Source organism: Manacus candei, unplaced genomic scaffold, assembly GCF_025592945.1.
Source record: "Manacus candei isolate 608988 ecotype Guabito, Panama unplaced genomic scaffold, ASM2559294v1 h1tg000245c, whole genome shotgun sequence".
NCBI lineage: Eukaryota > Metazoa > Chordata > Aves > Passeriformes > Pipridae > Manacus > Manacus candei.
The window spans coordinates 80,651-97,629 of NW_026138293.1; the positions used below are offsets into that span (position 1 = coordinate 80,651).

The following is a 16,979-nucleotide window of genomic DNA, read 5'->3' on the forward strand; positions in this document are numbered from 1 at the left end:
CTGTCAGGAAAAGAGAACAAGGTGGCCAAAATCAGCTCCCGCTCTGTCCGGTCCCGGACAAACCCCAAAAGCCCCCGAACAAAGGACCCCCCGCCCTCCCCACGGCCACCGCGGTGTCCCCGAGAGCCGCCCTCCCCCCACTGCCCCTGCCCAGCGCCTGCGGCTCCGCTCCAACCCACCCCATCCCGGGAGACACAGATGGGAATGGGGGGGACACTGGGAAACAATTCCAACACCTCTTTTCAAACCTCTGACACCTGCTTCCCAGACATTCCCAAAGAAGGGGCTTCCCGTGGCCTCGAGCCAGGGACCAACCTTTGTATTAAACCAACTCCTGGAGAGACACGTTCCCATCCCTGTCCCCATTCCCATCCCTGTCCCCATTCCCATTCCTGGGGTTCCCATCCCTCTCCCCATTTCAATTCCTGAGGTTCCCATCCCTCTCCCCATTCCCACTTCCTGCTGTGCCAACCTGCTCCCAGTGTCCCCGTTCCTGTCCCCACTATCCCTATCCTGGTCTCCCATGTCCCCATTCCCAATCCTGCTGTCCCCAACCTGCTCCCAGTGTCCCCATTCCCATTCCTGGAGTTCCCATTCCCATTCCTGCTGTCCCCAACCTGCTCCCAGTGTCCCCATCCCTGTCCCCAATGTCCTCATCCCAATCCCCCCGTCCCCATTCCTATTCCTGGTTCCCAGACAGGAACTGCCGGATGCCGGAGGAGGGAGCCAGGATTTATTGCCCAAAGCAGGAGATTTTCACACCCAAATTAAAGCCTCAGGAATAATTGTGGTCCTGGGTTTCACATGGGAAAAAGCAGGAAGTTGATCCATCTGGAAGAGCCGCAGGGGGGCCAGGGTGGGTGGGAGCAGCGGGATGAGCTCTGCCAGCAGCTCCTGCCTTTCCGCAGGGAGAGGGAAGGGGCAGATCCAGCTCCGGGATCATTCAGGCTGTGATTCCTGCTGGGATGAGAGTGGGGAAAGGAGTCACCATGTCCCTATTCTCATCCCAGGGGATGGAGCCGGCTGTGGAGACCAGGGAGAGTAGGAACTGCTCTGGATTCCCTCCTGATCCTGTTCTGTCCATCTCACCCCAATCCCACCCCAATCCCACTCCAGAATCCAACCCTTATCCCAGTCCACAATTCCACCTGATCCCACTCTGGAATCCTGTCCTAGTTAGAACAGCTGGGACCGATTCCTCACTGGATGGGTGTAGCCCAAAACTGTGGATTCTATGGCCTTCCATGCCATTTTCCCAGGAACTGTTGTTGGGGGGGGGAGGCCTGTGAGGTGGCGGGGGTGTTCCTGTCCTCATATCCTTTTATGGAATTCCTCTCTCTGAGTATCCTCATACCCTTTTATGGAATTCCCCTCTCTGAGTATCCTCATACCCTTTTATGGAATTCCCCGCTCTGAGGGAACGAACTGAGCATCCTTTTATGGAATTCCCCACTCTGAGGGGAGGACTGGGCATTCCTGCCTGAACTGGAGAATATATAAACCTGGAGTTTCAGAACCTTTCCACCACTCGTGGGATCCAGAGGAGGACTGCAGCTCACCGCTCCCAACCAGCCTGAGACCACCCCCCTCAACTGGACTGCAATCACCACTTTTGACCAGACTGCAACAGCTCTCCCACCAGCAGGTATTTTTCCCCTCTTCCTTTACTTTGGACTCGGGGGGGGGCCCAAGGAACAGCACTTTGTTCATGGCCCAGGGTGGTGGGTTCTACATTTGGGTTTTGTGGATTAAACCCAATTGCTTGTCTGTATGATCAGACTTATTGGGCAAGGGGGGCCAAAGTAGGGCCCAGAGAGGGGAGAGCAGAGAGGGGCAATCCCGGAGCTGGGGGACCCACGAAATGCTGGGGGGGGGGGGGGGTAGAGAGGGAGCGCCGGGCCCCTTAAACGGGGTCCCGGAGAGGGGGAAGGCCTTGGAGTGTGGAGAGGAGGGGGGGCCTTGAGGCGGGGTGGGAGCCGAGAGCACCAAGAGGTTTGCGAGGGTGGGAGCTGAGAGAGGAGGGCCGGTCGGCCCCGGGAGGCAGAGTGGGGAGAAGTGAGCCCTGGGACCCCCCTGGCAACACTCAAGGGGACCCCGGTGAGTGGAAACCCCCAAGAGCCGCGGGACCCCCGGCAGCCTGGAGGAGGGGGACCCCCAATGCAGGCAGAAGTGCCATCAGGCCAGACAGGGGGGACCCCCCTAACCCCAGAGAGCAGAGAGGGGGAATTCTGGGATGGGGTTTTGGGCTGAATCTTTGTGTTCTGGGAGTTTTTATGAGCACAAGATGCCCTGTGCGTTCTAGGGATGGACTTGGGCAGGAGAAACCCCCAAGTCAATGCGCTCACCCCTTTTTCCCCCCTCCATCAGGATTTCTGCTTCCCAAAGCTTGGGCGGATGGAGGAGGAGGCTGCGAGGAAGAGGAAGATGCCGCGGGCCCCCCACGCAGGTGAGGAGGAAGTCAGTGCCCCTTTGGGTCAGTCTTTTGTGGCCGTCCTGCCGGGGCCGGAGTTGGGGGGATGTCCTTGGACTTCCCTGTGGGCCGGAGGTAAATCTCCTGCCTGTCCTTGTTGCTTCCTGCCCCAGGCCCTGAGGTGAGGCCGGAGAGCGCGGAGGACAAATCCCGGCGGCAGAGCCTGGTGGGAGAGGCCGTTTTGAAGGGCTCCCCGGCGCAGGAAGGCAGCGGGGAGGAAAAGGGCCGGAGATGCCCCCGCAGGAGGGGCTGCAAAGCCATCCCAGGGGGCTGTGAGGAGGAAAGAGCCAGCATGTGCCGGGAAGGCGGCCGGAGCTTGAGGCGGAGCTGCGAGCTGGTGGTCCCTGAGCAGCCTCCCAGCAGGGAAAAGCCCTTCAGCTGCTTGGAATGTGGGAAGAGCTTCAGGACGAGAACCAACCTCCTGAGGCACCAGCTCATCCACACTGGGGAACGGCCCTACACGTGTGGGGAGTGTGGGAAGAGCTTCAGTCACCGCTCCAACCTCCTCAAGCACTTTCGCATCCACACTGGGGAACGTCCCTACACATGTGGGGAGTGTGGAAAGAGCTTCACTCAGAGCTCCAACCTGCTCCAACACCAGATGATCCACAGTGGGGAAAGGCCCTACATGTGTGAGGAATGTGGGAAGAGCTTCACTCATAGCTCCCACCTACTCCGACACCAGATGATCCACAGTGGGGAAAGGCCCTACACGTGTACAGAGTGTGGGAAGAGCTTCAGGGAGAGCTCCAGCCTTTGCAAACACCGTTGCATCCACACCAGGGAATGGCCCTACAAGTGCTTGGAATGTGGGAAGAGCTTCAGCACAAGCACCAAGCTGCTCAGCCACCAGCACATCCCCACTGGGGAACAACCCTACACGTGTAGGGAATGTGGGACAGCTCCACCCTCTACACCCACCGTCGCCTCCACATCAGGGAGAGGCCCTTCCACTGTGGGGAGTGTGGGAAGAGCTTCACGCAGAGCTCTTCCTTGACCTCCCACCAACGGACCCACCGGGAAGAGAAGTCCCGAGTGCCCCGACTGCGGGAAGAGCTTCGGCCGCTGCTCCAACTCCATCAGCCATGGGAGGACCCGCGTTGGATGATCCACAGGGACCCCCGTTGGGCACAGACCTGGTGTGCTGGTTTTAAGGTAAACCAGCAGGGTAATGACAGCAGTGACATCACAGGGACAGTGGTGACATCACAGGGACATTGGTGATATCACGGGGACAGTGGTGACATCACCGGGGGTTAATTTTGGTGTGAAAATCTCCTGCTTTGGGCAATAAATTCTGGATCCTCCTCCGGCATCTGGCAGTTCCTCCCTGGGAACCAGGAATGGGAATGGGGACAGGGGGAATGGGAATGGGAACACCTGGAACGGGAATGGGAACATTGGGAGCAGACTGGGAAGAACAGGAATGGGAATAGAGACATCAGGAACTGGGAATGGGGGCACCTGGATTGGGAATGGGGACACCGGGAGAGGGAATGGAGACACTGGGAGCAGGTTAGGGACACCAGGAATGGGAATGGGGACACCTGGAATTGGAATGGAGACACCAGGAACTGGGGTGGGAACACCTGGAATGGGAATTTGTGGAATGGGAATGGGAACACCTGGAATGGGAATGGGAACATTGGGAGCAGATTGAGGACACCAGGAATTGGAATGGATACACCAGGAATGGGAATGGGGACACCTAGAATGGGATGGAACACCTGGAAAGGGAATTGGAACACATGGAATGGGAATGGGAAAACCTGGAATGGGAATGAGAATGCCTGGAATGGGAATGGGGACATTGGTAGCAGACTGAGGACACCAGGAATGGGAATGGGGGCAGCAGGAATTGGAATGGGGACACGTGGAATGGGGATGGGAACACCTGGAATGGAAATGCGGGCACCAGGAATGGGATAGGAAACTCTGGAATGGGAATAGGAACACCTGGAATGGGAATGGGGACATCTGGAATGGGAATGGGGACATCAGGAATGGGGATGGGAACACCTGGAATGGAAATGGGGACACCAGGAATGGGAATGGGAACACTGGGAGCAGGTTGGGGACACCAGGAACGGGAATGGGAACACCTGGAATTGGAATGGGGACACCTGGAATGGGAATGGGAACTCGTGGAATGGGAGTGGGAAGGCCTGGAATGGGAATGGGAACATTGGGAGTAGACTGGGGACACCAGGAATTGAAATGGGAACACCTGGAATGGGAATGGAGACACCTGGAATGGGAATAGGGAAAACAGAGGTGGGATGGGAACACCTGGAATGGGAATGGGGACAATAGTAATGGGAATGGAGACCCCTGGAACTGGAATGGGAACACCAAGAACTGGGAATGGGGAAAACAGAAGTGGGATTGGAACATCAGGAATGGGAGGAGGGACAATAGGAATGGGAATGGGGACACCTAAAATGGGATGGAGCACCTGGAAAGGGAATTGGAACACGTGGAATGGGAATGGGAACACCTGGAATGGGAATGGGAACAACTAGCAATGGGATGGGAACACCTGGAACAGGAATGCAAACCCGTGGAATGGGAATGGGAACACCCGGGCCTGGGCTGCGTCCCTGGTGAAACAGGAGGCCAGGCCCAAAAGAGTTCACTAAGAAATTTGGGCCTGCTAACAAGCTCCCAACAACCAAGACGGGGGGGGTCACACACACACACCTGGGGGTCACACACACACACCTGGGGGGTCACACACACACACCTGGGGGTCACACACACACCTGGGGGGTCACACACACACCTGGGGGGTCACACACACACCTGGGGGTCACACACACACCTGGGGGGTCACACACACACCTGGTCACACACACACGCCTTCGTTAGCATGTTCTGTATACACTTAAAAATACAAGGAACGATGCATAAAGCAGCTAACAATATCAGCAAAAGTGAAATAGCTTGTTTAGTGATTTCAGCAAGCCATGGTCCTAAACCTAACTTTGCTAACCATTCTCTAATAGGATCCTTTTGGATTTTAGAGTCATCCAAATGACCTTGCATTTCCTTTAGTTTTTGGTAGATGGACTGAGAGTGATCAGAAAGATTCATACAACACATGCCTTCAAATTCCTCACATCCACGCCCCTGAGCCAGCAATAGAAAATCTATAGCTGCTCTGTTCTGTAAAACAGCATGTCTTATTTCATCAAAGTCATGAGCCAATTCCCCTAGAATTTTCGAGGTTCTATTCATTTGATTCCTTGCCCAACAAGCTGTTCTTTGGACAAGAACCAGATTCTTTTTTGCTCCAAGGGGGGCAAATAGGGATGCAAAGAAGTTTGCCGTAGGTGACCAAAATTCGATGGGTTGGTTTTCTACTGATTTACAATACTTATCAAATTCAGTGTCTCGTTTGTTCCGAATATTTCTCCTTTTCAACTGTGTTATTTGTCTCATAGTGGGTGTAAACATAGTCAATTTTCCCAAAGTAACATGGTCCACCAATGGGATATTTAGGAATGCCAGACCACGCTCTATTGCCACAAATTAAGAAATAACCAGGTGGTAAATATTTTGGCTTTGTCACACTGACTGACACATTTTTGGCATAGCCTTGGCACCAGGTTACATTCTCGTATGGAGGGTTCTGTGCTGTTATGTTTGGAGTGGATACATTCCCAATTGTTTGTTGCCATTGTAGAAAGGTCTTTTCCTTATTCATATTGAGTCTAAAGCAAGAGTCATTTCCATACACAGCTCCAAATAATTGTAACTCACTGGGGCTATCTGTCATGGTCCTGTTTAGATTAGCCACTAACAAAAGAGATGTCACGCCTTTGGTGCCGTTTATGCATTCTTTTGTTACATTGCAGGCTAATTCCACCTTGGTTTTGTCATGATTAGAGCTAACCCATCCTGCAAAATCACTTGTATCAAGGTAAGGAATGCCAATCAGACACGTTTGAAAAGGATCTGACGCTGAGGCTAAACTTAGACAGAAGTCCAATTGACCTGTTTGGTTGGCAAATGTTACCCAAATGTTTTCTCTGGGCCCAACAGGGATACTGGGATGTCCTTGTGTTATCAGAATTATTTTCAAAATCCAAAACCATAAAGAAATCATCATCTTTGACCATGTGCCTCTATACAATAATCTAGATATTGTTGTGGATCACCTTCAAAGGGACCACCAGGGTATATTGTTGTCAAAGGTGTGTTCTTCTTAAACCTGCTTGCTATTATTTTTGTACCTTTGATTATACTCAGTCTTTTTATAATATAATTAGTGTCCCAGCGCAAACCAGCTAATATCCCTTGTTCTTCAGCTTCAAATAATTGTAATGCTTCAGCTATTGGTAAACCTGTTGTTTGCTCTAATTCACGTGTGTATGACTGTAATGATAATGTAAAAGAACACTTTCTGCACCAAATACCAAACAAATTAATTTGCCCAAGCCACCAATTGCTTCCACAAGTCTTACATCTAAAAGCAATCAAGGCCAAGCAACCTGGTTCTTTGCATGCAAAGCAATACTCTATACCAAAGCCTCTTAATGAAAAATAATACAGCGAATTCAGTAATTGGATATACTCCTCATAACTATTACACTGTTGAATCTCTAGTTGTATATCTTTGGGTAACCCTTTAATTTCATACAATTGTGGTAGTGTAGTGGTTTGGACTTTGTTTTCCCCCAGAGGCTAAGAGAAGTGGTAGACCCCAAGGGGTGGAAACCCTTGGAAGTTTTGAAGTTCTGCCCAATGGGCGCTCCTGCAAAAATGTAAACATATCACAACCAGACCAGAAGAGAGGAGTTGTAGTTTTGGTTGTTGTAGGAGAGGTGGCCATGTTGTGAGCCACGAGGAAGGGGCTCTAAGCCCCTTGGGCCCTCTGGGGCCTCCCAGCCCTGGCTGGGGGGCTGCAGGAACCTGGAACAGCATAAAGCTGGGCTAGGTGCCTGTAGTTATGCTGGGAGATGTTTTTTTTCTCCATGGGCACAGAGCAGCAGCCGGGACTGACCAGAGAAACGGTGGCAGAGAGCCAGAGATAAGGACCTGAACTGAAGGAGCAGCAGAAGCAACATGCAGCACCAGAGAGAAGACTCCTGGAAGACAGAGCCAGGAGAAAGAAAGCCAGGAACTGAGAGACAGAGTTTGGGATAAGACTGTACCAGCCCCCCAAAACTCCTTTGAGATCCCTCTTGGAAAAGAGGTACATGGACTCCTATTTAGGAGAAGAGTTTTAGACATGCAGCACTGGAGAGAGAGAGGAGCTGAGAAGCTCAGAGAGCCCCGGAGCTGGACCGGGACGGCCAGATGGAATGCAGGGGGAGTTGACCTTGGCTCCCACCCCCCTCGCACTGCTGCCATGGTGGCAGCCTGAGAGACAGGGCACAGAGGCCTTGCAAGAAGGAGCTGAGTCTCCTGGGACACCAGACCGTCACAAAGAACCCCCTGTGTCTTCGTGATATGACGTGGTGATACGACCTTGTCTGGGGTTACGAAGCCCACGGAAGACCCCTTTGCCTGTGTCAAGGGGGTCGAGGGAGAGTTTGGATATCTCCCTCGTTGAGTGCTGGCAGAAAGCCAGCTATCAGCTGCTGCATGTGGAGAAGACAGACAGACTGCTGCCTCAGAAGATGCTGCTGCTTAAGGACTGGAAGGGATCTGTCCTTCTTTCCCTCCTGGACTTTTATTTGGAGGGGAGAAGAGATCTGGTCCATTGTAAATACTATATGTCATGGTAGAGATAGTTGTGATCGTGTGTATAATGTGATGTTATATTTATTTGTACAGTCATTGTAATATATTCCCTTTGCCCCCCTTTGAGTCTGGTGTGTTTTGTCTGGGAAAGCCCATCTCACATTAGGTTGAGATGTGGGAGGGGGATGGAGCTAGGGAATTGGATTTTTTGGGGCTATCTCAAACCATGACACATAGTTACAATTAAAGCTTCATTTTTTTTAACATCATGGTATGATCACTATAGCCCAGAATACCATGATTTGAGTAGCACAAGATTTCTATAAGCAGCACCAGCATAGCAAGATTTTGTAAGCCCTTTAGCACCGAACTGTACAGCACAGCTCAACTTATGATGCCTGATCACCTGGACCTGATCACTCTGCAGGCCAGGGCACATCCTAATCCTTGGTTTGTCATGTCAATATAACAATCTTAACCTAGACTTGAAACACGTTAACAGAACAGGAGTGGCCCTTTCAGGGGAGAAGAGTCTGTTTGGTATTAAGATGGGGCTCTGTGTGCTGCTGTGCTGCCCTGTGCTGCTGTGAGGCCATCCCAGCCTGGCAGGCAGGTGCCTGTGACCTGCAAGGCCTGTGAGGAGCAAAGGAGTCGGCCTGGGGCCTGGAAATGTGAAGGCTGATAGGGAGGGGGAGAAGGGGTCTTCCTGGCGCACTGGACCTTCAGGGACTGACGATGAGGGCAAAGGGGACTCATGTAGGACCAGCTTGGTCACAGAGCACAGCTGTTTCTGTCCTAAAATGCCCCCATCTGAGCAGGAGGCAGGAGCAGAGGCACTGTTCACGAGTGCCATTGTTGATTGTCTTCATCAGAGAGCTCCTGAAGTGCTGCTGGGGGGACGGTAATACAGGACCTAGACATCAGGTTAGGGCAGGGGCATAAAAAGGTCACCTGAGAGGTGTAATGCAGGAGTAAATGCAGATACTTTGTCTGGGTAAGGGATACAAGGAGCCTCCCCAAGGATGACAGGGATAAAACCAGCTGCTGCAAGACGTGATGAAAAAAGCCATCCAAGCAAAGTCATGCCCGAGCTGGATGCCCCAAGTATAAAAGAAGAAACACCTCGGAGTGGAGCAGGAGCCATATGAACTGTGCTGAGCTGGGCAGGAGTGAAACCACCTGTCCTGAGAAGAACTGAGTAATACTTGATGCCCCATTCCAGGCAGGGGCCAAACCAGCCAGGTCAAGTGTTGTTAAATAACAACCAGCTGCATCCTTGGCACATGAGAAACACTATCTGCCTGCTGAGCAGAGGTTACACCAGGTGTCCAGAGGACTGCCTGTTGCTAAACACCTCTGAAACTGTCGGGATAAATAGGACCCTCTAACAAATTGGCTTTTTAGTGTTAGAAAGCAAGAGATTACTTTTATTTGCAGCCCTGCGTGTGCATGTGGCTGACAAAAATCCTGCCTCCGTACTGACAGCAAGACATCGCTTTTCACCTATTTATACAGATTTGGCAAACAAAGAAATTAATGTTCATTGCTTCCAAATTACATCACTCACTCCCTTTCATTAATTAGTATTCTATGTGGGATTGGTTATTAATTTCTCCCTTTCTACTGTAATAACTTCATATCTTTAATCTTTTTTGTATATTTTCCCTCCCCTAGGGATTTTCTGACACAAATGCTGAGCCTTTGTTAGTCTTCTTCTTTAGCTGCTGGTTTCTGCAGAAGGTCCTTGTAGTCCATAAATCTTGTGTTCCAGATCTCCTCCTTCAACAGGACATCTTTCTCTGACAGGCTTTCTCCACTGAAGCATAACAGGGTTAACTTCAACAAAACTTACAGTTTTAGTACTTTTCCCAGGCTGTGTTCTCCCAAAGGAGCTTATGACAATTTTTACTCCATGCTGGCTAAAGTTGATTTAAGGCTGAACGCACCGCCTATGATGTGTGTTAAAAACAACTAATCAAAAAGTTAATTAGGAACACTAAAAAAATTAGAAAAGTTTTATGATTTCCAACAAGCCCAAAACAACATAGGCCAAGTGCAGCAGGGACAAAACTGTCTCTATCCATTGATGCCAGGAAAAGGCAACAGTAGTAAAACTCAACAGCCACAGGTGCTATTAAGCCGGTATTTGTTTATTTCGGCGCCGGACGTGCAGGGGATAGCTCCGCCTAACACGCGCGTGCCCTCACCATCCAGAGTGGGAGTCTGGCTAAAGCTGCGACTGATCAAAACCTAAGCAACCCTAGCGGCAGGAGTAAATGTGAAGCTGCTAAAAAGCCATCCCGGAACGTTTTCAGAGCTTGAGGACAAGACAGCAGCTGGGCGGGGGCCAGCAGCCAGCCAAGGCCCTCCCAGCGCAGCCTCTGAAGGGTTCCTTTGGCAGTCCCAGTTCAGGGTCAGCCCATGGTTGTACCCTGGGGGCAGATGAAATTAATTGGAAATGAACCCATAAGAGTCCAGGTGCTTTGCTAAGAGTCTCACTGATAGAAGTGGCAGTGGAACCCTCAGCGTCTTGGGGGCCAGAAAAGCTGTGACCTGGCTCAGTTACAGCCCTGAGCAGGCTTTTACTCCTCAGGCCGTGTGGCTCAGGGAAGGTGTGGGAGCTCTGTCAGAGGATGACTAGCCCTTTGCCACCAGCACGGGGGGAGGTCCAGTGGCTTCCACCTGGCGGACGTGCCATGTGGGTTCCTGTGCCCAAGAACCATGTGGTTCCATGTGGTTCCATGTGGTTCCATGTGACCCCATGTCACAAAGGGGCAGAGATGTGGCACCCATCCGGTATCCTGAGGAGCGCGCCAACGAAAATCAGTTGGACAGAGTTGGCCTTCGGGATAACTCAGCTCCTTCCTTTGCTACTTGTGTGCCGGCCTTTTTTGGATGGTTTATTGTTTACTGACCATTTCTCCTCAACTTTCCTCCTCTTTCAAAGGTAATGCTTTGACTTTTGGCACAGATCATAGAGCAGGGTATATGGGATAAAAGTATAGGCTGATTTATACCTTCCTAGCTGTAGGCTGAGCTGTTGCAACTTTTATAGACTGGCCAGGTATGACCTAGGCTAGAATTCCAGTTTGCTGATTCTTGTTTTTTTTCCATAGCCTAGGATAGGTAAGCAGGGAGGTGACTGTAGTCTGAGGGGATGGGCTCAGCCCACCTTGATTGCTGTGGGAGGGAGGGAGGCAGAAAAAGGAGAGCAGCAAAGGCAGCAGTTAAAGTAGTGGCTGAAAGACGGTCACTCCTAGGAGGTGGGAAAGCCAGAGGGCTCTGTTGCTGAAGCAGTGTCAGGAGAGCAGCAGGGCCTCTTCAGAGAAGGTAACGTACATTGGAGCATTTCAAAAGGGCCTTTGAACCCGCTGTGAGTTGGTGCCCCGTGCCTGATCATAAGGGCGTGAGCTGCAGCTCAGCAGCAGTTACGAGCACCACTGAAAGACTTGGTGGTGGATGCCGTTCTGCGTTTATTTAGAGTTTTGATACTTTCGGTGAGCTACAGTAATTTCTTTGCAACTAGGTGACGCGATTGGTGCTGTTCTCTTTCTGGAGAGAAAGACATCCTTGGTCATCTAAAGCATTGCACTCTCTTCCTGAGAGAGGCAATGGCCACAGCAGGGAACGACTCCTGTGAGTAATAGCTTCACCAGCAGGTTTGGACTTTGTGAACTGCCACAGACAACTGACATGGCTGGGGGTCAAATCCCAGAATGATGTGCTCACAACCTAGAGTGATCTCTGGGATGTTTCCTGAGAGCAGTCAAACTGACCCCCGTGTTTACAATTAGACCCAGGAAAACACCTTTTGTCGCTCCTCTGACACTAGGTACAAGACTTTGAAAGCTGCCATTGCTCGTAGAGAGGTCTGCCATCCTTTGGGTTACCTTCCGTGCTCAGTATTTACTTGTTTTCAACAAGTTACAGTCAGGAAAAGGGATGGCTTCACTGATAATCCAGTCTAGAACTCTACTGAGAAAGGAAGGTAGCCTGCGGCCCAGAAATCAGATGGTGGGTTTGTTGGACTCTCAGCAACGTAAACAGGGGAATGGATTTTTCCAAAACAGTAAATTTAAATGGCACTGTTTAAGCTTCCCCTGATGTTGTTGGGTTGGCAGTTGAAGCAGATGGTCCTGAGTGCTCCTGTAGAGACCTCACTGTTTAAATATGCCTTTGTGCCTCATTTCATCTCTTTTCAAATGGAATTTCCCTGCAGTCATTGCCGAGGGAATGACTCCGCCACAAAGGATCCTCTTTCCCCCAGAGAAGATTTGCATGGTCTGGCAGCAAAGACAGAGTGCTGGAGCAGGACTCCTCAATGTGGGCAACACCTGCTTCCTTAATGCTGTCCTGCAATGCCTGACATACACCCCGCCGCTGGCCAACTATCTGCTCTCCCGGGAGCACAGCCAGGCCTGTGAGTACTCTTAGGGACATCTCCCTGTGAATCTGTTAATCAAATCCCAAGGATTCCCAGAACCTGAAATTTGATTTAGGAGAAAAGCAGCCCTTTGTCAGCCCCAGAACTTGTGTTCTTTGTACACTCAGGAGCCACCTGTCCTGTCCAGCTGTCTTATTCTTCAGGAAGGCACATCTTTCTAGCTCTGGGTCTCTATTCCTGCAAGTTAAAACCTCAGTTTAGCATTCCTCTGAAGAACATTTTCTATGCACTGAAACATCCCGTGCTTGTTGAAACACTGGGAGGAGTGGCATATTGCACTGGAGTGGGAGTGGAAGAAGAGGAGTATTCCACCACTAGGGCTATTTTGCTAACCAGAGGACCTTCTCTCCCTCCCTCCTCAGGTCGCCAACAAGGCTTCTGCATGATGTGCATCATGGAAGCGCATGTTAACAAGGTCCTGCGTTCAGTCAGTGCCATCCTGCCTTTGGCTGTTCTCAGGGCTTTCAGATGTATGTGATTTCAGGTTCTTTGACAGGTTTTCTTCCCTTCCTCTAGGAGACAACTAACTTCCTGTTTCTTAGTCATAGGAGAACATTTTCAGCTTGGCAGGGAGGAAGATGCCCATGACTTCTTATGCTGTACTGTCAATGCCATGCAGAGAGCTTGTCTGAGTGCAAGCAACGAGTAAGCACAAGCAAGTTACCTTTACAAAGTTCGGAGCCCTTTGGACTCCTTGATGTGGCCTCATCAAGGAAAACCTACAGCCGGGGCTTGGAGGAAGTAATGCTCTGTCTTACTACTTGTTTCCAGCTTGGACATATCATCTCAATCTACTACCATTGTCCATCAAATATTTGGAGGCTTTCTGAGATCCAGAGGTATGTTTCTACAACTACTGCTCTCCTTGGCACTGCCTGTGCCCTTCTGTCTGCCTGTGCCCAACAGCTGGCCCTGGGACTAGCAGGACAGGTACAATGAGCACAAAGCAGTACCATCGTTCAGCTCACCATTGCTGGGCATTTTGATTTTTCCTTCCAGTCATCTGCTTCAGCTGCAAAGCCATTTCTGATTCCTATGAGGCCTTCCTGGATGTCCCCTTGGATATCAAAGTAAGAGGTTTTGCAGTTGTGCTTCAAGACATGGCAAGGCTTTTCAGAGTCAACACATTTGTCCTGAAAGCATATCCTGTGAACACAAGAGGTCTTGGTGGTGGATGGGAAGGGGAACGGATGTTGTCCTCCTGCAGAGGCCATGGCACTGGTCTCTCTGTAGGTGCTGGCTTGAAGCTGGACAAGCACCCATTATGCGCTCTGCACCCTTGACATATCCTCATCCTTCTTTCCTTTGCCCTCCTTCAACACCTGTCTGGCTTCCAGGCTGATGGGTTGGATTGTTTTCACTACTGATGACCCTACATACCATCAGTAGCTCAATGGCAGGTGATAGAGAGAGGGAGCTCTTGATTGCCCCTGAGAACCTCTGGGACAGGGGAAATGTTCAGCACCACACTCTCTTTCTGGCTCCTTCTGGATACAGCTTGCAGATTCATGGCGGGTCTCCTCAGCATCAGCTACAGGGGTTTTCTTGTCAGCTCCTGGAAAATGTTTGGGCCAGGGCATTTGCTGTAGCTCAGTGCACCGATTTCTCAATTCTCCAGGCAGCCTCATCCCTCACTGCAGCTCTGGAGGACTTTGTAACACCTGAGCACCTGGAGGGTGAAAACTGCTTTAAATGTAGCAAGTAAGATGATTACTAACAACATATTAACACGAGACTCTGTGTGAGGGGGCTACAAGTCATTGAGCAGAAGTCATCTTCTCGTGGAAGTTTACTGCACACTGATGAGACACAGTTTTGTTTGTCTGGTTTTTTGGGGGAGGGGGGTTGGGGTTTTTTCTTTGTTTGTTTGTTTGTTTGTTTGTTTGTTTGTTTTAAATATGGCACCGAATTGCCTTAAAATAGCATAAGGATGCCCGAGACAAGAAAGGTTGTCTGACTGCCTTGGTGGAAGATAGGGTGCATTTCAGCGCTGTGCTCTGTGCTTGGTTTCAAGGTGTGAGAAGAATGTTGCCGCCACTAAGAGGTTCACTGTCCACTGTGCACCCAAGGTTCTCACTGTGTGTCTGAAGAGGTTTGACTGCTTCACTGGTGGCAAGATCAGCAAGGTGTGTACACTATTGGTGTGCAGCTTTCTCTTCCAGAAGCAGATTTCCTAAAGCAGTATGCTTGTCACAAGCTGCTTGTGTTGGGTTTTTTGGGGTCCCTTCTGGGGAGTGGAAAGTTCCTGTGGGAAGACAGGCAAGCACTGTGCTCTGATAGGGCTGCTTTGACTGAGAAGGGTTTCCTGCCACCCAAACGATTTTATGTTGCTTTATGGAAAACCAAGTGCTCATGAGCCCCAGAGATGGATTGATACCCCTGGACTGGCCCCTGCACTTGGTAGGCTCTTTCATGTCACAGACCAGGGTCATTTCTGAGCCCTTTTGGTCTCTCCATAGGTTGTAGAGTATCCAGAGTACTTGGATCTTCGCCCATACATGTCTCAGGCAGATGGAGAAGCACTCCTCTACTCCTTATATGCTGTCCTGGTGCACAGTGGTGTCAGCTGTCATGGAGGACACTATTTCTGCTACACAAAGGTAAAAGAGCAACTTCCTCACCAATGGGGAAAAATGTGTGCTGGGGAAGATAAACTTTCCTGTCAGTGTTACTGACAGCCAAAGTTTTGGGGCCGAAGGCCTCCTTAGTGGCTGGACTGCATTTGTTTTGACATGCTCTCGGTTTGGCAGTTTCCTACCTGTGTTTTTGGAGAGAAACCATGGAGAGATCCTTGCCTTTTTTTTACAGGCCAGCAATGGATTGTGGTACCGGATGGACGATGAATCTGTGCAGCTGCGTTCCATTGACACAGTTCTCAGGTAGCAAGTCTACCTGCTGTTCTATGCCAGGTAATAACCAGGATTCAAATAGGTTCAGAATACATTTCCTTTTCCTCATTTGCAGTTGTGCTTCTCACCTTCCGGAGTGTTTTTCTCATCAAATGAAATTACTACCTGCATCATTCAGTGCTGTCAAATCTGAACTACTCCGTGTCTGTCCTTTACTGGGCTTCAGGCTGCGGCCCGGATGGAATCTGCTACTTGCCTGGTCTCTGATGTTGACTCTTGTAGATAAGAGGACTTAAAGAGGACGTCCAGGAAAGATGGGGAGGCACCATTTGTCAGGGAATGTAGTGACAGGATGAAGGCTATCAGTTTTCAGCTAACAGAGGGCAGGTTTACATTAGATATTGGGAAGGAATTCTTTGCTGTAAGGGTGCTGAGACACTGGCACAGGTTGCCACAGCATCTGTGGGGGCCCCATCCCTGGAAGTGTTCAAGGCCAGGTTGGACAGGGCTTGGAGAACCCTTGGAATAGTGGAGGGTGTTCCTGCCCACCACAGCGGGGTGGAACGAGATAAAGTTAAAGGTCCCTTGCAACCCAAACAAGTCTGTGAATTTCTGAAATGGAGGCTGTGGGAGGTATAGAGATGAGGTTTTTGTTGGGACAGAGGCAAACTTGGTGGGAAGACCCTAGCTGAGTTTCCCATTAGTGTCCTTGGTTAAGTCTTCTCTCTGTCATAGAAGCCTCTCTGAGAAAATGACTGAACCCCAGAGGAGGTTGCAACAACAGCTCTAAACTGAGATGACTCTTTTGTTTTTCTCCAGATGCTCTGATCTGAGAATTGGAGAAAGGGCTTCTTCCTCACTGGCACCATCACATGCCCCTTCCTTCCTCAGTCAGTGTGTGGCCAGCAGCAAGCAGGCGGGCTCTGTTGGACCACAGGCTCTGACTGGTAGGACTAAGGTAACTTTGGGGTCATGGGTCAGGGCATCAGAGGAATAGTGGATTTCTTTCTGGGATCTCAGCATTTCTCTTTTGCCCCTCACACACCGCACCTCTCTTCACAACCACAACGCTGCTCCCTCTCAAAGCATCCCACCTGGATCCATCCCTTTTGTGCGCCTCTGGCCTTTTGGTCTTAGTAGCCCTCCAAAAGAGCCTTTTGGAGGCCCCAAACTGTCCTGTCCCAGAACTTGTAGGGGTTCCCCACTGCTCTGATCCTTTCAGGAGAAAAGGGCAGGAACTCTACACAGCTCTCTTTGCAGGGCATGAAGGACACTGGCAGGGAGCGGTCCCGGAGCAGATTCCCTGTGTGGGGCAGGGATCTCCGCAGCTGCTCTGGGGACACCACAGACTATGATGACGCTTCAGAGAGAAGAACTGGTCCTCCAAGTCGTGACCGTGGTCCTAGGGATAGCACAGCTGCAAGGCCTTCCAAGAGGATCTGCCGGTGGGCTCCCGCTCCCAGGGCTGCTCAGGAGCAAACCTTGCTGAGGCAGAGGGAGCCAAGCAGATCTGTGCGGGGAACTTACA

The 16,979-nt window shown here is 50.7% G+C and overlaps 1 protein-coding gene across 1 annotated transcript; it reads left to right on the forward strand.

Moving 5' to 3' along the window:
* The first annotated feature begins 11,697 nt into the window (after positions 1 to 11,697).
* LOC127464619 (ubiquitin carboxyl-terminal hydrolase 42-like) lies at positions 11,698 to 15,485 on the forward strand. The gene is made up of 10 exons (XM_051775035.1): positions 11,698 to 11,794; positions 12,378 to 12,578; positions 12,965 to 13,072; positions 13,145 to 13,247; positions 13,374 to 13,441; positions 13,602 to 13,672; positions 14,221 to 14,303; positions 14,617 to 14,728; positions 15,062 to 15,202; positions 15,411 to 15,485. Exons 1-10 carry the CDS (start codon positions 11,770 to 11,772, stop codon positions 15,483 to 15,485), a joined length of 987 nt encoding a protein of 328 aa, XP_051630995.1. The 5' UTR covers positions 11,698 to 11,769.
* Positions 15,486 to 16,979: the final 1,494 nt, after the last annotated feature.

Coding starts and splice junctions, on each gene's coding strand:
- LOC127464619 (XM_051775035.1), top strand. CDS start 11,770: ATGGCCACAGCAGGGAACGACTCCT. Junction 13,073..13,144: donor TGTTCTCAGGGCTTTCAGAT/GTATGTGATTTC, acceptor CCTGTTTCTTAG/TCATAGGAGAACATTTTCAG. Junction 14,729..15,061: donor CTGGTGGCAAGATCAGCAAG/GTGTGTACACTA, acceptor GTCTCTCCATAG/GTTGTAGAGTATCCAGAGTA.